Source organism: Mus pahari, chromosome 6, assembly GCF_900095145.1.
Source record: "Mus pahari chromosome 6, PAHARI_EIJ_v1.1, whole genome shotgun sequence".
Classification (NCBI taxonomy): domain Eukaryota; kingdom Metazoa; phylum Chordata; class Mammalia; order Rodentia; family Muridae; genus Mus; species Mus pahari.
The window spans coordinates 37128410-37151250 of NC_034595.1; the positions used below are offsets into that span (position 1 = coordinate 37128410).

General features: G+C 39.0%; 1 protein-coding gene across 3 annotated transcripts in view; it reads left to right on the forward strand.

Moving 5' to 3' along the window:
- Positions 1-22841, forward strand: part of Cntln (centlein) — a 250243-nt gene that overhangs the window by 225890 nt on the left and 1512 nt on the right. For all 3 annotated transcript variants that reach the window (XM_029540311.1, XM_029540312.1, XM_029540313.1), the window contains exons 24-25: positions 7773-7958; positions 10994-11071. In XM_029540311.1, coding sequence (XP_029396171.1) covers positions 7773-7958; positions 10994-11071 — 264 coding nt within the window. The remainder of the gene's footprint in view (positions 1-7772; positions 7959-10993; positions 11072-22841) is intronic.

The window sequence follows — 22841 nt, forward strand, 5'->3', positions numbered from 1 at the left end:
CATAGGATAATTGTGCTACGCTATGCTGTTGACAGCATGCCCAAACACAGCAAAGCCAGGCTCTGTATCTGTGTGGAAAGCACTGCCAGTGAGTTTGTCTATGCGCGTGGGTGCGTGCCGCCGGAGATGCAGCCTGACTGTGGAGCCAGTGCAGCCTTACTTGAACATGAAGTCAGTCCTCAACAACTTCTGACCAGAGAGTACAGTCTGGTTCTTTCAAATCAGGACCCAACCCTATATTGAAAGTTCAATTGAAAGTCTAACCATTGGAATTACACATCCAAGGAACATAGCCTGTAGCTAGCTATTAACACAGTTGGTGTCTAACTAGGAACCGTGTCTGAATGCAAAGCCCATCCAGGAGCCTCAAAGAATATGTAATTGCCTTGCCAAACTCTGGGGTTCTGACAACAAGCACACCGCACACTGGTGCCACTGGCTAGCCCATCCACTCAGAAGTTGGATTAATTGATGAGTGTTTTTCTTTGTGAAAGCAAATCTATGAAGACTAGAAGTGGCTTCTTCCTAAAGGACCTGACAGGTCATGTAAAAGGTAAACATGATGCACCAGATGAGCTGATGAAGGCCCATCTGGCCTAATGATGGCTCATCTGACCTAATAAAAGAGGAACCTACCAACAAGGAGCAATTTGGAAAAGTCCTCTCAGATAAGTGAGTGAAGTACAAGGACATGGCAGGGGGATTATATGAAATTAGGAAGCAACAGGAAGAAAGTGTGCAACCTGTCAAGGAAACAGAAACCACAAAAAAGGAGCAACAATAGTCTCAGAAAATATAAATATTGAAGAAAATTTGAGGGCCAGAGACAGGTAGATCCCCTAGCTCACTCACTATACAGAGCAAATGAGAAACGGTGAGCCTCTGGTCTAGCAGAAGACAGCGATTCAATAGGACATCCAGAGTCATGTTTCAGCCTCTGCATCGATAGGCATCCCTTGCACATATGCATGTTCCTCAGGGACACACATATTGGTGTGTGTGTGTGTGTGTGTGTGTGTGTGAGAGAGAGAGAGAGAGAGAGAGAGAGAGAGAGAGAGAGAGAGAGAGACTAAGAAATGAAGCTGTTATCAATTAGAGACATTTACTTCTAAGGAGAAAAGTAACTATAGAGATAAAACAAGACTGGGCTAAAATTTCCAATAAAAGATTCAGTAGAATATTCCATAAAAGATTCCCTTGAACTGAAGGATAGGTCACTTAAAATTACACAGAAGAAGCAAAGTTTTTCTTTTTCATGAAAAAGAAAAAAATTCACAAGACTTCTGAGACGTTGTCAAACTAAATATATGTATGATAGGAATTTTAGAAAGCAGAGAGATAAAAGAACAGAAAGACTATTTAAAGAAATAAAATGAGAAAATGTCTCAAATTTGGAGAGAAGGAGGGGAGAGAGAGGAGGGAAATGGAGTGGTGTACAGTTTCGTGGCTGCAAAGATTGATAAATTATAATATCCAGTCTCTACATGAGAGAAGTGTCATCAATATGTGATCACTATCACAATACGGTTAGCAGCTGGAAATAGGAAACTACAGTTAAAAGATATTTTATGAAAGCAACAAGATGTCAACAAAAGAAATTTTAAAATAGAAATTCACAGATAAAGACCTCAAAGTATATGAAACAACAATAACAAAAAGTCACCAAAGGACAACACCAAGAATGGAGGAGGCAGAATGAGTGGTCAGAAAACAATTAGCACAAAGGTAACAGTAAACACAGTACCTGAGGATGCCACAGTACCTGAGGATGCCACAGTACCTGAGGATGCCACCGTACCTGAGGATGCCACAGTGCCTGAGGATGCCACCGTACCTGAGAATGACACAGTACCTGAGGATGACACAGTACCTGAGGATGACACAGTACCTGAGGATGACACAGTACCTGAGGATATCACAGTATCTGAGGATGACACAGTACCTGAGGATGACACAGTACCTGAGGATGACACAGTACCTGAGGATATCACAGTACCTGAGGATGACTCAGTACCTGAGGATGACACAGTACCTGAGGGTGACACAGTACCTGAGGATGCTTATCTTAAATGTAAATGGACTAAACTCTCTAATCAGAAAATACTTGGTGACTGAATAGATTTCCCTTCCTTACATCTTTCTTTCTTTTGAAAGTGTGATCTAGTAATCATAAAAAAGACTTAATTTATCTGTAAAGGAACACCTAACTAAAAGTAAAGAGATAGAAAAAGATATTCCATACAAATGATAACTACAAGAAAACATAAGTGCCTTAATTTATAACAAGAGAGACTTTAGTTAATAAGCATACTAAAAAGAATGACAAAAACAGTTATAAACATTTGTCTACCAAATATTAGTACACCTAAATAAATAGAGCAAATACCCTGAGCATGGGAGGGAGGAAAGGAAAAGAGAATGGTGGCCCTCAGCAGTGTTCCCTCTCAACAGAGAGGGCATGAACAGCAGAACTGAGCCACACCAGAGACAAAGCTGTCCTTGCAGACATGTACTGAACATTTTCCAAAACAGGAGAATGTGGGGCCACAAAAACAACTTTTAAAAGATTCAAAGATTGAAGTCATCCAGAACATCTTTTCTAACCCTATTTGTGGAAAAATACAAATCAGTAATGAGAGGAAAATTCATGGAAATGTGGAAGTTAAGCAATTTAATCCCCAAAAGCTAATAGGGCTGATTATAAATGAAAGAAATAAAGAAATAATGAGACAAATGAAGATGGAAACAAAACTTATGTGTATGTGGTGCAGAAAATGTGGGTTTGAGTGGAAAGATTACAGCTATAAACAAAAGGGTCTCAAGTGCACAGTCTAACTTGCAATCTTGAAGAGCAAGGGAAACAATAATTGAGCCCACAGTTAACAGAAGAATGGGACTTAGTATGCATTGGGAAAGAAAGGATTCACATAAAAGGAATAGAAAGCAAAACAAAGATCAGTGTAACTAATTGAATTTTTTAGAATATAAAACTGGCAAATCTTTAGTCAGCTACACTAATAAGAAAAGCAAAAACAGAAAGAATTTATAACTCTGACAACAGAAATATGGCTGATAAGCAATAAGTGACCAGATTATAAGAGAATACTCTGAACAATTATATGATAAGAAGTTAGATAAGCTATAATAAATGGATATTCCTGAAAACCAACTACCCACTAAGACTGAATCATGAAGAAACACAAAATCCAAATGAATAACAAGTAAGGCAATTGAATCAGTAATCAAAAACCTCCCAACAAACAGAATTCCAGTGCCATATGGCTTCCCCATCGCTTGGACCAACATTAAGAAGAATTAATGCCAGTTCTTCTTAAACTCTTCCAAAAAAATTAGAGGACTGAAAACTTCCAAACTTTATTGACAAGGTCAGTATTACTCTGAAAGCAAAGTTAGATGTGGACATGAGAAGAGAAGAAAATTACATTTCATTATCATTCAAAGACAGATGCAAACATTTTCAACAAAGTACTAGCCAGACACATTAAAAACCTCATATACCATGTTGAAATGGTATTTGTTCTGTGGATGGTTCAAATATGCAGATAAATACATATGAGGTGCTAAATTATCAGAATAAAAAAGTCATATTGTCACCGAGCACAGATAGAAAAGAATTTCACAAAATTCCACAATTTTATGTTGAAAAACAAAATATTAAATATGGAGTGAGTGGATCTCAATCCAGTAAAAGCACTAAAGGTACAGCTGACATCATATGCAATAGTGAAATGCATTTTCTGTAAAATCAGGACCAACATAAAAGGCTTAAAGAATTAAAGGTTACAGAAATCATGAGAGGGACTGTAGTTATCTCTGTTGGCAGATTGCAGAGTTCTAGACTTGAAAATCCCTAAGACTATCCCTCAAAATTAACAAGGTCAATTCGTGTTCTGTCTTTCTAACAGTATGCCCTCTGAGACAGCAGTGAGAGGAATGGTCCTTTACAATAACAGCAAAACAATAAAAGAAAAACTAGGAGTAAAATTTAACCAAGAAAATTGAATTTCTGTTAATTAATGTTAATTTCTGTCACTGATGAAATTCATTGAGAAAAATATAAATGGAAAAATAGACTGTGCTCATGGGTTAGAAGAATTAATACTGTTAAAATGTCTTAGTAGCTCTGTGTGTGTGTGTGTGTGTGTGTGTGTTTATCTACTACAATTGCTGTTAATAATCCAATCATACTTAACATGCGTAGTAAAGAATTGTATAAAATGATAAAAGATGCTGACCAAACAAAGCAATGTTGAACAAGAAGAATTAAGCCAAAGGTATTATACTTTCTGGCTTGAAACTGTATTGAAAAGTTATCATCATCAAACCTTCATGATTCTCACATAATAAAATGAACATAAATTAACAGAACAGAGCAGAGAGCTCATAAATTAATCTATGGACATATCACTAACTAGTAAGTGACAGACACAAGGAGCATATGATAGTGAATGTAATGTTTGTTTGTTTGTTTGTTTGTTTGTTTTTAACTTTTGATAAATGGTACTGGGAAAACTGACTGACTAGGGATTGACCAGGAAAGGGCATAAATAATGCTATGTTCTTGTTGCTATGACAATATACTGGACAAGAAGCAACTTAAGAGAGGTTTTGTTTGGGATCATAGTATAGGGTCGACTCTATCACAGTGGTAAGGCATAGCTATGACACTACTTCACATCTGTGATAACAGGTAGCCAGCCACCTTACATCTCCAAGGATCAAGGAGCAAAGAGACAAGAGGACTAGAGCCAGGTCGTAAACCTCAAATCCAACCCCCAGTGGGCCTCTTCTCCCAGCTAGGCTCTACCTCCTAAAGATCCCACAGCATCCTAAACACACCTGCTAGGAACCAAGTTTTGAAACTTGACATGAGCCTGTGAGTGATATTTGCATCCAAACCATAACAGATGGAAATTCCATCTACTTCAACCTAGGTGTAGGTTAGCCAAAAAAGTTCTCATTTAGTAAAATCTCATAAAGCTGTATGGTCAAGGAATATTGCATTACACTGTATAAAAATTTGATCTCAAAGGTACTAAAAGTATTCATCATTAGTTAATGATACACATGGAAATGTAATTAGGGGCCAACTGACAGATGTTTGCCACCTTCTTTAAAATGGTTCAAGGATGGAAGATAGATCAACGGATAAATAGGTACATGACAAATCAAATATAGAAAACTGATTATAATATACAGGTTAGTGGTATATGTGCCTTAAACATTTTTCGACCTTGCTGTATGTTTAACACTTGTATAACTGAACATGTAGGGTATTATTCTCAAGTATCCTCCTGCAGAGAGATCACCTCATAGTCTTTTCCAGGGCTCTGATTTGAGTCACATCAAAAAGAAAATCTCCACTGTAAAAGATAGAAAAAGAAAACATCTTAAAGTCTCACCAGTTCAACTACCGAACTACTTAGATTTTTTTTATCAACTTAACTTGGGACATATGGGAAGAAGGAATCTAATCTCTATTAAAAAAAAAAAAATCACACATCAGCTTGTTCTTTTTTTTTTAGATAGTTTCTTTATTTATATTTCAAATGTTATCCCCTTTCCTAGTTTCCCCTCCAAAAATCCCCTATCCTCTCTTTCCTCCCCCTGCTTCCCAACCCACCCACTCCTGCTTCCTGGCCCAGTTATTCCTCTATTCTGGGGCATAGAACCTTCACAGGACCAAGGGCCTCTCCTCCCATTGATGACCGACTAGGCCATCCTCAGCTACATATGCAGCTAGAGCCATGAGTCTCTCTGTGTGTTTTCTTTGATTGGTGGTTTAGTCCCAAGGAGCTCTGCAGGTACTGGTTAGTTAATATTGATGTTACTCCTAGGGGGCTGCAAACCCCTTCATCTCCTTGGGTACTTTCTCTAGCTCCTTCATTGGGGACCCTGTGCTCCGTCTAATGGATGACCGTAAACATCCACTTCTGTAATAGTCAGGCACTGGCAGAGCCTCTCAGGAGACAGCTATATCAGTCTCCTGTCCGCAAGCTCTTGTTGGCATCTGCAATAGTGTCTGGGATTGGTGGTTGTTTAGAGGATGGATCCCCAGGTGTGGTAATTTCTGAATGGTCATGCCTTCAGTCTCTGCTCCAAACTTTGTCTCTGTAACTCGTTCCCTGGGTATTTTGTTCCCCCTTCTAAGAAGGATCAAAGTGTCCACACTTTGGTCTTCCTTCTAATTTTCATGTGTTTTGCAAATTGTATCTTGGGTATTCTAAGCTTCTGGGCTAATATTCCAATCACAAAAGAACACACATGATATGCACTCACTGATAAATGGGTATTAGCCCAGCTTGTTCTGTTGGCAAGTCTGTGAAGTCTTTCCTCGATGGAGAATTGATGTGGGAGGACCCTGCCCACTTAGGGTGGTACCATCCATAGGCAAGTGGGCCTAGGCTGTATATGAAAGCAAGGTAAGGGAGCTATGAGCGTGCATCAGTAAGCTTTGTTCCTCTGCAGCTTCTGCTTCCCTTCTGGCCTGCGAGTCCAGCCTGGATTTGACCTTTCCTCCCCAAGTTGTTTGTGGCCATTTACTTATCATGTAGGTATCAATAGATACCTAACTAGGATAACTACATTAAACTTTTCCCCTGTGAAATGGCATAGTTAAAAAAAGAATAAACTTTGAAAAAATTAACATGTTCAATAGACAAATATAATTTCAATAGCATAATGTGATTTACTCTGCCAATTTAAATTTGCCAGTGAAGATAAAGGTATGTCAAGGCTGATTCTTCACTTGATTTGTAATAATAAAAATGAGAATTTGGAACTTCAAAATAGTTATAAAAGCAAATTGTACTAAAGTATCAGATTGGTGTTTGCTAGTACAGTGGAGAAACAGATATTTCACTCTGTCTGTTTGTGTGTGTGTGTGTAACAAATTATCTGGGAAGAAGAGTAAAGAGAAAATCAAGTAACAGCCAGTCACATGACAGCAAACATACTCTTTGCTGTGGTAATTTTCCTTTTGGCTTTGTGTGAGAGTGCTGCTGAGGCTTGTTGAGGGAACCCTTTGAGCTAGCAGAGTGTTGAAACAGCCCAGCAGCCCCTGGCCAGCCTGCCACACAGAACGCTGGCCATGCAGAGTAATGTGCTCTTCTTAATTGCCTAGAGGAGTGACGCACACTAGCACTTCTTGATTTCTCAAAAGGGAAACTCGAAGACTTCTGTGACATAATTTCAGCTTTTCTGTGTGTTTTCAGCCCCTCCATCTTATGAGCATGAGTCAGTCACAGCAGCGCTGTACTAGGTTGGGTCAAGTCCCCAGTGTCTCTAATTTAGTTTTAGTAAAATATTACAGAAGCAACTTTTTCAGTGGTCACCTTTCATCAGCATATGTAGCAGTTAAACCCACTATGCAATAGTTTATTAAGATTAATAAGCAAATAGTATGTTTACAGATAAATAGAACTAAGAGTCTCATCAGCTAAATTGTGCTTTATCATGATTACACGTAGCCTGCCTTCTACAAGCTTGACCAGCCAAGATACCAGTTAGCATACCTAAAACTGAATTTGAGAGCTATGGTTAATAAAGAAATGCAGTTAAGAGGTGATTTAAGAGAGCTTTTATTACCTAATGACAATAGGTAGATAACAGCCCATTTTCTTCCAAAATAAATAAAATCAGTGTAACCTTAATAAAAATGATTTGCTAGTGCGTTCACATTTTTATGTTTGGGCCATTTTATCTTCATTATGACTTCCATATGAACCCATGCTCTCTCTAATATATTTTAGGCTTTGGTCAATGAGTTACAAAGTGATGTCCATGGGACAAGACATCAAATCAGAGAGCTTAAGAAGATGCAAAAAAGCAGACATGTCTGTAAAACCTCAACCCATAAAGCCCAGACCTTGGCAGCTTCCATACTGAACATCTCACGGTCAGACCTAGAGGAGATACTGGACACAGAAGATGAAATGGTAAGAGCGCTGGAATACTCATTAATAAAGGGCTGGCTGTACTTTTACTTAAATATACTTTTTTGTTTTATAATTCTTAGAATTTCATTTTATGAGGATATTGTCAAGTTGTCAAAGAAAGATACAGTATAACCAACTCAACGCCTTTAAAGAAACTCAATATATAATGTAGATATGAGTCAAGTATGTAACAGGAAAGGAGAGCAGACATAATAAGCAATTAGGAAGATTCATGTCGCTTGTTACTCATGCCAGTTTTCCATTCTGTCCCCCCATTCTCTTTAGCTAGTCATATTGTATATCTTGTAAGCTGGGGTTTTTGTCATTGTTGGTGTGTGTGTGTGTGTGTGTGTGTGTGTGTGTGCACATGCACTGTGAGAGGGTTGGGGAGAGGGAGAGAGGCAAAGAGAGCAGAGAGGCAGGGAAAAGCAGGGAGAGAGGAGAGGGGAGGAGAGGCAGAGAGAGGGAGGGAGAGGGAAGGAGAGGGAGGGAGATTTTCTTTTGTTTGAAGCAAGGTTCTTGCTATGTTACCCAGGCTGTTCTCAAACTTCTAGATCAGGTGACTCTCCTGCTTCAGCCTCTCCACCCTTTCAGACTACAGGGCTGAACCACCCTGTACACACCCAGTAGCAACCGCAATTGTTTGGTTAATTTATTTTATTTATGTATATGAGTGCTCTTTCTTCATGCATTTGTTTGTACCACATGCATGCCTGGTATCAGAAGAGGGGAACGAAACCACTGGAGCTGGAGTTACAGATAACAAATGGTGTATCACCAGTTTGGTGCTTGGAACCAACCCTGTGTCCTCCGAGGGACACCAGGCACTAGCTGCCTATCCAGCTCACACACTCTGCTTATCACTCTTCTTAATTCACCAGTCCACTCAGGTCACCATTGATTTGATAAAAATCTGTGTGTAAGGGTTTGTTTGTTTGTTTGTTTGTTTGTTTGGATTTTTGGTAACAAACTTATTAGTTTTCCTGACTGAAATGATTATTTTGAAATAATTCTGCCTTTTGAAAATATTTACTGTTTTTTTTTTATTGGGGGGGGGGTCGAGACAGGGTTTCTCTGTATAGCCCTGGCTGTCCTGGAACGTACTTTGTAGACCAGGCTGGCCTCAAACTCAGAAATCCGCCTGCCTCTGCCTCCCAAGTACTTGGATTAAAGGTGGGCGCCACCATGCCCGGCTGAAAATATTTACTGTTTTAAAGTAGATAATAATTTCATTTTATGAGGATCTTGTCATATTGTATATCCACTCCTGTTTGGGTGGATTATGTTCCTGTCAGTGGGCCCTGGGGAGGATCCTGTCTCATCTAAGCACAGTATTCCTTATCCCAGGGAAGGATGCCTGCCTTCTGTTATTTATTGTTTGGAAAGATTTAAGACAGGATGATACCAAGATCATCACAATAAATATTTGCTCAATGACAAAATAAAGCACTAGACTTAAGGTTTTGTATGAGACCATCCTCTGTGAAATGCCTGCAGGCCTGAGCGTCTAAGAGATTTTTTTTGCTGTAAGAAGATCTATAATATAAAGATATTTAAACTGCCAAGAATTTTTTGGAAAAGATCCAAAGGAATTCTGTGGAGATGGCTTTCATCCTGTGGGTGAGTGGGATAATGAGTCATTAGTTTCCCTATTTCCAAGTCTCAGCATATGTGCCCCGGCATCTGTGACTGGACGTGGAAGGAGACGAACATTATCACATGTAGGATCAAACAAGGTGCAAGGAAGGCAGCAATGCCTAACTGAGGGCCTCACCCAGGCTTGGTAGAGTCTCCTAATCACTGGTGTGTCTCTCTGAGAGTGTGTGTGTGTGTGTGTGTGTGTGTGTGTGTGTGTGTGTGTGTGTGTCTGTGCCTGCCTGTGCACTTACACAAACAAATGCAGGCACATGTTTTTTATTGTTTATCATTACAAGGATGCTCTCTGGCCTGTAAATTAGAAAGACATCACGTCACTTGAATAGGGAAATTAGTCAAACTGTCTCCTTTAAGTGTATGACCTTAGAAAAGGTTCCTCATACTTCCAAAGATTCCCAAAGCAGCACCCATGCCTCTGAGCTGACGCACCTGATACCAAAGACCTCTGCCTGCAGCCGCACGTGCCACACAGTCTGCAAACCCTCCTGGAAATAAAAAGAACTTGAGCACGAACACACTGTGAAGACTATCAGGGATCCTTGATATATTCACTGTGCTTAATTACAGACCAGAGTTTATTTAGGATGAACTATACGTCTCTTAGAGATTAAGAGGTGGAGTGTCTTGTCTGAATTATGTACTTTAAACTACATCTAGCTGCCGTAAATTCATGTTGAAGGATGAGAGTCTGTGTGGAGTGCCTAGTGTGAAGACTGACATGTAGTAAATTTCAACGACTGTTAGTTTCTCAAATGCTTCTTTCAAATGTGTTTCTGTGTGTGTGCATGCTCACATGCAGGGGAGGGAGGGGGGAGAGGGAGAGAGGGAGGGTGAGGGAGGGAGGGAGGGAGAGGGAGAGGGAGGGAGGGAGGGAGGGAGAGAGAGAGAGAGAGAGAGAGAGAGAGAGAGAGAGAGAGAGAGAGAGAGAATGAATAGGCCCCTGCATAGGCCAGAGGTAGAGTTGGATTCCTTGTATGCTGGACTTATAGGCTATTTCGAGTCACCTGACATGGGTGTTGGAAACCAAACTCAGGTCCTCTGTAAGCACCCTTAACAACCACTGAGCCATCTCTCCAGCCCTGCCTCGTCTTTTTACTGGAACACCTTTTTTATTCCCATCCATCCCTATCTGGAGCCACAGTGTGAAAACTGAAAAAAACTTAATTTATTATGAAATATATAAACACAAATATAGCTTCTGTGTGAATGTGAGTATTTACAAATTAAATATTAAATAGTACGGATTTAAATATCCACCTTGGAAGAGATGGGTCACTCTTAGTTGATATCCTGTATATGTATTCCATATCTAGCTGCTAGATCCTAGCAGAATTGAATAAGTTCATATCAGTTAATGTACCTGTTTTTATTTTCCTTAGGAAATTGAGAAGACAAAGATAGACATTGAAAATGACAAGGAGTGGATGTTGTACATTCAGAAACTTCTTGAAGGACAGGTATTTCATGTTTGTGCTTCATATATTAAAATTTCCAAATAAATATAGCCAGCCTCACATTTGTAGACACCCTTATTTATTTGTTAGGTGAAGCAGAATCCCCTGGGTCAATGGTAAAGTTAACCCCCTATTTGTACCTTTGGACTTAACAAATGAAGCAAATGCCTTGAGAAAGAGCCAACACGGGCCTTGGCAAGTGCATTAATTAAATTATTGAGTCAATCGCTCTGCTTGCTAGAGTAAAAAGGATCCATTCTTCCAACCTCTTAGGAAAAGAGATTCTTTCTTAGTGTCTTTAAAGTTGGAAGTTGATACGGACACCTGAGGAGTTCATGGGTTTCGATGACCTTTTACTGTGGGCCTGTTTCCAGTCAATGCGTGTTTTCCTCACAGCCAGACAGCTGTTTATTACTGTGTCTTCCCGCATTCTCTACAATATTTTCTACTGAGACCTCGAGCAGCTTGTTAGTGGGAAGTAAATATTGATTTGGCATCCTGTCAATGCAGAAAGAATGAAAAAATTTCCACCAGAGGCCCCTCAAACATTTTCCTATCGACGTTTTCTGGGCTGAGTGGAAGGCTGCATAGAGGATGACAGGGCCAAGCCGAGCTGGCCTCCCTGAGGGCTCTATTGAGGCTGCTGCTGTGACCAGTGTGATATACTCTTCCTCCCCTTTCAAGTGTTTTTTTAATACACACATGGTCTGCTGGGATGTGCCCCTCTTGTAAGTGATCAAGGGCAGTTTATTGGCAGGTGAGAGCCTGCTTTTCTGGTCATAGCCAGCTTTTGTTTTGACATCACTGACAGCGTGTAATGCATTCTAAAACTTTTTCATTATAGTCACTTTTTTTTTGCACACCCTAATTGTTTATTTGAAACCCAACCTGAAATAAATAAATAAAAGCTAAAATATAATTATCAAAGTGGGAAAAAAAAAAAACATCAGTCAGTGACTTTTGAAAGGCCCTATGAATGTTTCTGCAACAATTAAAAACAAGTTGATACTAAGTATTGTTAGTTTATATCTGTATCATCCGGTAGCATCTCCCATGTTTGTAGTGAGAGGCCTGGAGATGCACTGGTGGCTGAGTCCTTGATTAGCATGTATGGGGACATGAGTTCAACCCCCAGCGCCAAGACAAGAACCACAGCACAATAAGTAAATGATACATACTCATGCTCCTGGCGTTAATGTTATATAGTTTCTAAGCCTTATCTGTAATTACTTCAATAATAGAATGTGATAGGTGACATTTTTGTTAAAGTTGTCCAAATACAGATACACAGGTGTGAGAGAAGTCCCTTTTCAGTAACAACTTGATTTTGAGAAATAGAGGACGTTTCTTTTTCTTAAGATGCACCTTTATTTTTAGTGATGTATATGAAGTGAGGGTGGTGGGTTGTGCACATGCGTGCAGGTGTCTCAGAGGCCAGAGTATCGGCTCCCTCTGGAGCTAAGCTGCCCATGTGGGTACTGGGAACCAGATTCAGACCCTCTGCTAGAGCAGCACATGCTCAAGTGCTGGGCCACCTGCAGAACTCATTTCTTAACCTCTCCAGCCTGCAGAGCTCAGACTCAGCCCAGTGCCTGGCATGGGAAGGAGTTCAGTGATGGCTGGTATGAAGTGTTTTCAGCTTTAAAATGATAGGAATAAACTTGTAATGATTTTCTAGGTGTTGGCCTTATAACTAGGACCTTGTAGTTCCTTTAATTAGAAATTTTATCATCAATTATATCCATAAAATAATAAATCAATATGTTTAAATCTTGTTAATGCTATATACTGTTGTTGTTTGTGTGTATGTGTGTGTGTGTGCGTGCACGTGCATATGCATGCACTTGTGTATGTATATATGCAAGTGTCTTACATATGTGGAAGTACATATACATATCTGTATTATCTGGGTATATACTTATTCTGTCCAGTTAGTATTAAAAATTCTGTGTTGAGATGGCATCAGACTGCTTAATACTGCAGGTTGATATAGTGCCTTTTTGTGCCACTGAGCCTGGACTCTGGAATATAATTGCCTGGAAGTATTGATTTAATTGCCCAGGTTTATTTGTGGACTCCTAATTATTGACTGGAGGTAAATTTAATGGAGCAGCCTTTATGAACACTGTGCAGTGCTGCCGTTGCCACCATACATAATGAACGGCATCATGTGCCTTTACATCATTTTTCAAGCTAATTTTATTCTGCTGTGACAGTATGATAACATTTAAAAAGTCAAAGGCTTTTTATTTTTATTACTGACAAAGGTGGTTTTGCTGATGTCTTTGGAATTTGTAAGAAAAAAAATAGGCATTTCACTGGTTGCACTTGAATGTCATTTCATAATTATGCCCAAGAGAAAAAAAATCTATAAAATAGAAAACATCTCTTTTCTTCTCTCTCTCTTTCTCTCTCTCTATCCCAGCAATTATATTTGTCCTGTATTTTCAAAAATGTTTCCTTTGCCCATCAGTATTTTAGAGTCCGAGATGTTCACATTGTTATCCGGGCAAAACTATAAATATGTTTGGTTACTTTACAGCTTCAGTTTTCTTGTGTGTGCACACAATCTTTGAGCTGGAGAGTAAGTGACCATATTCCCTACAAAACTATGTGACTTAATTCTGATGTAATAGTACTAAAGTATTTCAAAGATAAGAGTATAGGACACCTTTTGTCTGCCCTTTTTCTCTGCTGTTCAGTGTTGTGTGGTAGAACCTGAATACTGAACCAGTTGGTCCCATGTTTATTGACTGTCTTCATTGAGTGAAATTTTATACTCAATGATACATTCACCACAAAATAAAAACCTGACTTTCCCCCATGTGGCATGGTGAAACTGTACAATATGATACCTATTTACTGTCTTTGTCAGCATTAGAGAGCATTAGAATGAGAAGTTGAAGCCTTTTATCCATGTGTATACTTGACTACAGAGAGCAAGGACATAACCTCACTGTTTCAAGCAGTTATAATGTAGTTAGTAGTTCTATGTATTTTATATTTTTCTGCAGTTTGCAGATTCCTAGTTAGGAACATCAAAAAGTAACTTTGTAAGGCCTGCTTTCATTTTCTCTCCGATGGATATCCTTATTTTAAAATTTTACTTATGTTTTCTTTTTGTATTGATATGTTTGTATACGTACAGTTTGTGAGAGAGAGGAAGGAAAGATGAGAACCCCTAAAACTTGTTTTTATGTAGTTTAAGGAGTAGGTGAAAACAGAGCTGAGCCAGACGCCTCTGCATTTGAGCAAGACTGTGCTTTAGAGAGATGCATGACAGCATGCAGGACTGTGGAGAAGGAAGAGATGAGGGCCGCAGGGTCCTGATGTGTCCCAGCCAGGGTGGCAGGAGGGCTGCACACATTATCCAGAGTTAATACACAACAGGCGTGAGGGTGCTCGGACAGTCCCAGACCAGAAAGGGATCATCTTAGCAGCCCCCGTGATGAGAAAGTTGAAGGTGTGTTGAAGAGCCTTAGTGATGGAGAAAGCCAGTGTGTTTGGAAGGAAATGCTCAATAGTGACTAAAACCATAGAATTCTTAATAGGTTGATAATATCCGAAGCATTCTGCTTTTTCCTAATGGATCCCAGCTTTTGTTAGTCCTTGCTTTAGCATTGAGGAAGACATTTCACATTCTTACCTGGACAGGAAAGGGGTTAGCCGGGCACCTGGGCTAGCATATTCTCCTGTCCCTCCTCGGTGCCTGCCCGGGAGCTTACAAATGCTGACGTTTGAAGTGCTCCGTTTCCCCCTTCTTCTTTCTGAAAATAATGCTTTCCTTCTGTGGCATGCCTGGGAACGTGGCTGCACTGAGAGGCTGATAAACTTCCGTCTTTTGTAGCTGAAGAGAGCCATCAGCACAGGGTTAACCGGAGTCCCTCCTGGAGCTATGAAGCCGTCGTTTCTGTGTTACTTCTCGTGCATGGTATTTATAACATGTGTCCATGTGAATACATTCTGAATGCTCATCTGCTCTCACACGTACAAAGCTGCATGGTCATCCACAGACATTCCTTATAGCTAGCCCAAACAGCAGCATGTAAACACCCTACTCACCCGTTGCAGGGTTTTTTATGTAACAACTTGAAGTTGCTTTTGTTTCAAAAAAAAAAAAAAAAAAAAAAGGACTGGTTTTTTTGGTTATAGTTAAAGCAGTTCTTAAAAATTATTAGATTCTATCTTACTGGCTTTGTGGTAACTCTTTGTTTTAGTAGCCACCATTGGGTAGTTTTATCTACTCCAATATGTGTCCTTGTGTTATAATAAAATAGTTTTTAACTTGTTTTCTAAACTTAAGTCTTGCCTGGATCCCAGCTGATTCCCCCGTCATGCTCTGCTCAGGATCCTCAGTGGGATTCATTCACAGTGTTTACTCGGTACCTATACTATGAGAAAGCACTGGTCACCATGGGAGACCATTATTCAGATCCTGAGATTTAAATCCAAAACAAGAAAACACCAAGGTCCCCGTGAAAGTGGGAAGAAAACAGAACCCTCTGTATCACTGATGGGACAATAAAGCACTTTGGCTGTGCCTGAAAAGACTAAACAATGAGTTACATTGCCTAGAAATTGTGCTTCTCAGCATACTGCTGACAGAACTGAAACAAGTTCCTGAGCAGATTCTGTGTAACTTTGTTCATAACAGTTACATAGGCAAAGGGAAAACTAACCCAGTGCCTGTGGATCAACATCACACACACACACACACACACACACACACACACACACACACACACACACACACAGAGAGAGAGAGAGAGAGAGAGAGAGAGAGAGAGAGAGAGACTTATTCCTTTCACACAACAAAAAATAAGCCTCCAGGAGCTTACAATCTATTGTTTGAAGTAGAAATCTTATATAAATATTATACATCATTTGGGGACTCAAAAGGACTAGGTATGAGTACCAGTGTTTCCACTATAAATTTGAAAACAGTAATTTGTGTAAAGAGGCAGATAACTTATACAAAAAAAAAGTACTCAACAGGTCTCTGTGAACTCTAAACCTCTGCACTGTTGCTTAGAGGGGGACATTGGAGGGGGACAATCAGGTCAGGGGCCAGTCGCTCATGAATGGAATTACAGCCTGTGCACTGAGGCAGCTTGCTATTTTTCTCTACCACACGAAAACGCTCTGAGACAGAAATGATTGTCCAAACCACTCAGTCTATGGTACTGTTAGAGTTACCTGACCAATTAGGTAACTCTGAAGTGTAAAGTAGGAGTAGACATAACCTATACCATGTAGTTCTTGGCTTTGGAAAAAGGAATCATTCATATTACAAAACATTCACTACTAGTAGTAAATGTATTATTTGTTCAATTGTATGCTGCCTTTTCCAGTAAGACAGGTTTCCATCATTGAAATTCTTATGTGTGGGGGAGGTGGGGTAAAATAGGAATGTGCAAAGCCTCTGTATTCACCAAAAGTAGCACAGACCCAAACTGAAGACAAGAAGGTTTAGAGAAATGAAGTTGTTTCTGGGATAGTGTCATTGTACCAGGAATTATCCTGAAGGTGATCTTTGACCTATGACCATACATGTCAGTTTGGTCAAAACGGCCAGATGGGTCAGGTTAAGACCGTTGCCTCCCATGGAAGTTCTAATGGTAGGTGTTAGCATGGCACAGAAAGTATCAAAAGAGCACTCCAGTATCCCACAGGATGCTGAGGGAGAGCCTTGGTCCAGGCCTACCGTGCTTCCAGGTTTGCAGGAAACGCTCACCAGAACAGAACGTTCACACATTTCTCTTCCATCTTATATAACTTACCTATAACAAGTCCTTTCCTAAATCTTGAAGTATCATACTAAAGGTCACCATCTCCCAAGGACTCCATAAATAGAATAGATTACCAATCCGCTTAAAATGTTATCTAAGTTTTCCTTGAGGCAGAAGAAAAAAGTTAAAATAACTTAAGTGTCTTAACTATTTTCAGTTCTTGTATATGGCTTCTAGAACCATTTTTAAAATTTGAGTAATAATAAATTATGGATTTTACCATAAATGAAATGTCTCAGGGCATTAGATTGGAGGGAGTCAGATGCAGTCCTTCTCTGTCAGCTTTCAGCAGAGTTCCAAAAGTTATCTGTTAGGACAAGTAGGAGAAATATGAGCTATTTTTAAGAAACATATCTCAAAATTCAATGCCAAATTTAACTACAGATCATTTTTCCTTATTTATTTTAACAAGTTCACTCTTCTAATTTTGAGATAACAAGTTAGATGCTGTCCATTTAAATATATAAGTCTGTGCATGCAGTGAATGTGTATGTATTAATGTGTATATAAGCAGATACATAGCATTATACCAAATTCTGCACCCTTAATTTGACCTCAAATACCATTGGCCGTCCTTAGAAAGTCCTGAATCTCACTATATCTAGTCCTTTGACTATCAGCTATAATATAATAATTTTATAAAATTTATTTTATATACTCAAGTTAGAAATTTAAAAAAGTAATATCTTTTTGAAGAGTCATCTTCAAACAAAAGGAAACAAGAGCGAAATGGTCACAGTATTAGCTTCGTCCTGTAGATTTAAAGGTTCCCTTTATTTTAATATGCCAGCTTTCAATATAAAGTTACTATCTGATATTGCAGTCAATGCTGATATTTTATAGTCATGGTTGTTAGGCTTCAGTGCTTTCTTAAGATAGTTCTCAAACATCTACAAATTTTAACTTATGCAGGAATACTAATCTTAATTTATAAGAGGAGTGATTTTAGGATTCTGACAGTGGCAAACCAGTTCCAAAAGGCAAAAGGGGTTTGAGAATCCATGTGACTTCAGGGAAATCCTTCCAGTAACAGAATCGCATTCTATGGCGTGGGTATCCAAGCCACTGAGGCCTTTACAATGGAACAAGCAGAAGTTTAGTTGTTAAGGCATTCCTTTTAACCTTTCATACCAAGAAATCTCTTCCTCACATTTCCTGGATGCCAACGATGTAAAGCCATGTCACTTTGCCTTGCTAGAACCAGGAGCCTTGCTTTTTGTTTTTTTTTAATCTAGAAGAAATAAACCACACAGGCTCTGTGGACATTGTGGTTTAGCACATGCCATCCCATGAATACCAAGGCAGTGCAACTGTTAGGCTTGTCATTTTGTGTGTGTTTGATGGAATGTGTGTGAAATCTGTGTTCACTGTTGGCCAGTCTGTTTCCCATTTGAATCTGACCCTAAACTCCTTTCATGAAAAGGACATTGTGCTTTCTGTATCTGAAATATTTTTTGGAGAGGCTAAGCAGCCTTCAGAGTGTATGCAAAAACAGCATCATTGACTGTAAACTGTCCACGGCAAACAAGCTTGCTCTTGTTATGGATTTTGTAGTAGCAGAAGGTGTAGGTTTCCTTGTTCTTAAAAATATTTTACACTTAAAAAATACTTCAAAGCCGGGCAGTGGTGGAACACGCCTTTAATCCAGCACTTGGGAGGCAGAGGCAGGCAGATTTCTGAGTTCAAGGCCAGGTTGGTCTACAGAGTGAGTTCCAGGAGAGCCAGGGCTACACAGAGAAACCCTGTCTCAAAAACCAACCAAACAAACAAAACAACAACAACAAAAACTTCAAGTCCTAATGGTGGTATAAACCTGTACTCGGAACTCTATATGTATGTACCTGAAGCAGTAAGGCAAGCCATGGAATTTTAAAATCATTTTCCAAGATAAATGCCATATTTTAAGTACCATTTCAGTCCTAACTATAACCAACCTAGAACTGTATGCTAAGAACTGATGTTCATGTAATTCTAATAAAATTTTGGGGCAGGGGGCTATTGAGGTGTCTCAGAAGCTAGGAATATATGTTTTTCTTACAGAGGACCTAAGTTCAAGACATAGAAAAAATTCCATCACTCATGTAAGCCAGTTCGCACCCACCTGTGACCCCAGCTCCAGGGCATCCAACACCTTCTTCTAGGTTCCACTGGTGCCTGCACCCATATGTACATGCCCACAGAGACACACAGAAATAGTCTTAAAAGTGAAAATAAAAGACGGGGGATAACATTTAAAATGTAAATTAATAAAATAACTAATAAAAAGATTTTAAAGATATTTTATGCATCACTAAAGATTGTTATATTCCATTTAACTTTAGATTAGCATTAATTTGTGATATTTACATTTTAATGGTGACCAGTATATGGTATAAATGATGATTCTCAATTAACCAAAATGTCTATTGACTGAGAAAACTCATTCTCAGCCTCTTGGAAATTTTTATAAATTAATACCAAATTAAGCAAAATCCTATCTGTATAACTTACAGAAAATCTTGCTAAATAAATGAATAGTATTAACTTTGGAAGGACTCATCAGACATAAAGGCAGGAACTAATTGTTGTATATGAAGGGTCTGTGAGAACTTTCTAGTTCACTTTGGAAACAATGGATGTGTTTATTAACTATTTCATAATCCTTTTATAAATGTTTTATAGTACTTGCTTTCCTTAATCTTTTTAAAAATGTATTTAAATTAACTATTTTTATAAAAAGAAAATAGTTTTCTGCTATAAAATGTATTGACTAGAACTGAGCATTATAAGCTTTTCTTGATTTGTGCATGTGTTACACAATCTGTAAATGTGTCTGTGCAAATCCACACACCCATACACAAACTGTCAGAGGCCAGAAGAAGACACTGCGTCTTCTGCTCCTTCACTCCCTACCTTACATCCTTGACATGGGATGTCACTGGACCTGGAGATGTGTGTGTATAGGCGAGGCTACTTGGCCATCACTGGGTGTCCTCCACAGTTCCAGGGTTACAGGAACGTGCATCACATCCAACTTTTACCTCAGGACCATGGGTCTGAATCAGAACCGCACACTTGTGTAACAAGTGCTCTTATCCACTGAGCACATGGCTCCCTTCTATATTTTTTAAAAAAAATTTCTTTTCCTATTTATCATGAAAAGGCCATTGCACCCATGCACATCCAGGTAGCACTAGGTGAACTCAGTGGATCTCAAGACAGAGTCCATGAAGTAGGAGGATAGGAGAGGCATTGGAAGGAGGAAATGGAGGAACTCTTTGATCAAAACAGATGTATAACATTTTCAAACAACAAAGAGTACATTTTTGTCACTATTCAAGCCACATCTATTATTACAATAATAAACTATAAATTTATAAACATCAGTCAGAATGAAGGCTGAGTTTAGAGGGCAAAACTCTGAGAAATGGTGTATTGCAGAGAGAAAACAAGTGACAGGGGACCTCAGAGAAACATTGGAAGGGGCACAGAAAAAACAAACTAAACACCTCAACTAACATACATAATATATAGGAAAAACTTCATGTAAAATTATGTTAGGATAAATCTTATGCTTCTGAACTCCTTGTAAACAGTGAGGTGCATGCAGCTACACACAGCTCAACATCTTTATGAAATCTCCAATATGTTAATTGTATATAAAATTTAAAGAAGCATACAGGCCAATAACATAGGTAGAACAACTGTTGGATTTAATTCTGGGACCAGTTTTATGGGGAGTCATGAGGGGAGAGGGGAGAAAGCTGTTGGCATCAGGTTAGTCGCCAGTCTTCTTGTTCCCTGATGCAGGCTTCCTGGGAGGGGAGTTCTTTCAAGGAAAAGCAAAATGTCTAAGTATGTCATATGTTGTAAACGGCCCACCCCACAGGAGTAGGTTTAACTTTTTACTCAGGCAAAATTTGCAGATAAGAGCCTGAGTGTCAGTACATCACCTCAGGAAGGTAAGGGACTTTGTTAGGTAGGTAAACACAGCTAGCTTGCTTCCGTGTGTTCCAGAGACCAGAACCTAAGTGTGGTAAATAGACCATGAGGAAGGATGGAGGCCTGAGTTTAAAGACAGCAAGTTCACTTTTTGAGAGTCATGGGACCTGGGAAGCAGCACCTTAGAGGCATGTGAAGAGGTCCCAAGACAATGGAACTATTTTAAAGTGTGGCGCCACCCAGACTTGCTTGATCAGAGAACTGTTTTTCTAGAAAAATCTAGGAAAAGAACTTCTAAGCATCCATTTCTGCTTTTGCTTCTGCCAATAAATGATGAGAGGTTGTTCCGTCTTTTCTATCTTCCTTTTAGATAGAAATGGGTATGTATGTAGATAGTTAAATAATAGTTGCCCAAGGGTCTTGTCACTTGAGGCCTAGTGCTTGCTAGACAAAAAGAACTCTTTTTTATTATGCATTCTTTAAAAGCTAATATTATTGCCCCGATGGCTTAATTTTCAAGTTAATAAAACTAGCAGTTTTACCAAGTCTAACTCCTTTCTGCATCCCAGACATACTATTTGTCTAATAAAGAAATTTTTTGTTATTATCTTCAAGGAAAGAAGAAATACATTTTTATTCTTATATCTGACATTTATATTGTGTGTATATGCTGTGCATATGTATATATGATGATGACTTCCTACATAGAAAGACTATTTCAAGTCAACATATATATCTTATACTCATTTATACCTTAGAACTAAATAAATGTCCTGTTTTGACACTTCTCAGGTAACTTTCAGGTGAGACAGATGAGCAGAGTCCTTGAGTTTGGGGGAAGTGTGTGTACAGCCAGACTGTCTTTAGGAAAAGGTAGAAAGTAGAAAGCTATTTAAAGATCTCAGTTAATATTTTCTCTTCCTACCAGTTCAAATTCAGGAATGACCCATCTTGATCCACTTGATCATAATCCCTTGGCTGAGCCATACGAAGACAAGCTCTGTCTTTGCTTGGTATGGACTATGGACACCATCAGGTCTTGTCCTACAAAACAGAAACCCTGACTCGACTTCCCTCTGGAGAAGGAGTATTTGTACTATCAGCATCAAACATGGTGCATTCCTGGTCAAGCAAAAGTGGTGTATTCCTGGACACACCCAAGAAATATTTAGTGGATTTCCTAATTATGTCAGACCTTTCATGTGAGATGAGATAGCAGGAAGAAAATAACAAGAAATAGGTCAAAGCGCAGGAGGTATTTGAGGCAACAATCTAGACTCCCTTACTGACGAGCCATATCTATATGAAATATGCCCACATTCTAGCAGTGAGCCAAGGAAGCAATGGGAACAAGAAAACTACCAGCAAAGTTATATCAATTATGAAATTTAAAACTGTTCTCACATTTCATAAACTCAGCAGTTTCTGAAACATGTGTATTACACTTTGATATACCAAACAAACTTTAACAACTTAATCAATGGGTATACTTTCGCCATTTTTTCTCTCTGAAATTTTATCCTGCAACTCTTGAGATATTGGGCTCTCGTACAGACAAGTGTATTGATAGTTCTCTCTCATTCTTTTATGAGTGATGAACATATAGTATCACTACTGTGGGGCTGTGTGCCCTGGAGATGACTGTAACCTGCTATTGATCAGCTGATTGAAGATGAATGGCTTAGTTGCTTGTATTGCAGATTACATCATTAACATGGTCAGTAAACCATGAATTGTTCAATAAGGCGTTTATCTTTTTTCATTTTACTTCTGCTCTTTTATCATTTTTATTAGAAAAGCCAAAATTGCCCACACTAACCAGAAAGGTCTGTTGAAAAGAGATCCAGTAGGGTCCCATTATGACTTCAAAGTTACAGATGGCTAAATGCTAATGGATTAGTGATATTAGTATGTGTTTTTTATCAAACCATTTTTTCTAATTTTGTATTACTTTATTATATTTGTGTAACCATATACATTATATGGTATGTGTGCATGTGTGTGTGTGTGTGTGTGTGTGTGTGTGTGTGCGTGTGTGTGTGTGTGTGTGTGTGTGTGTGTGT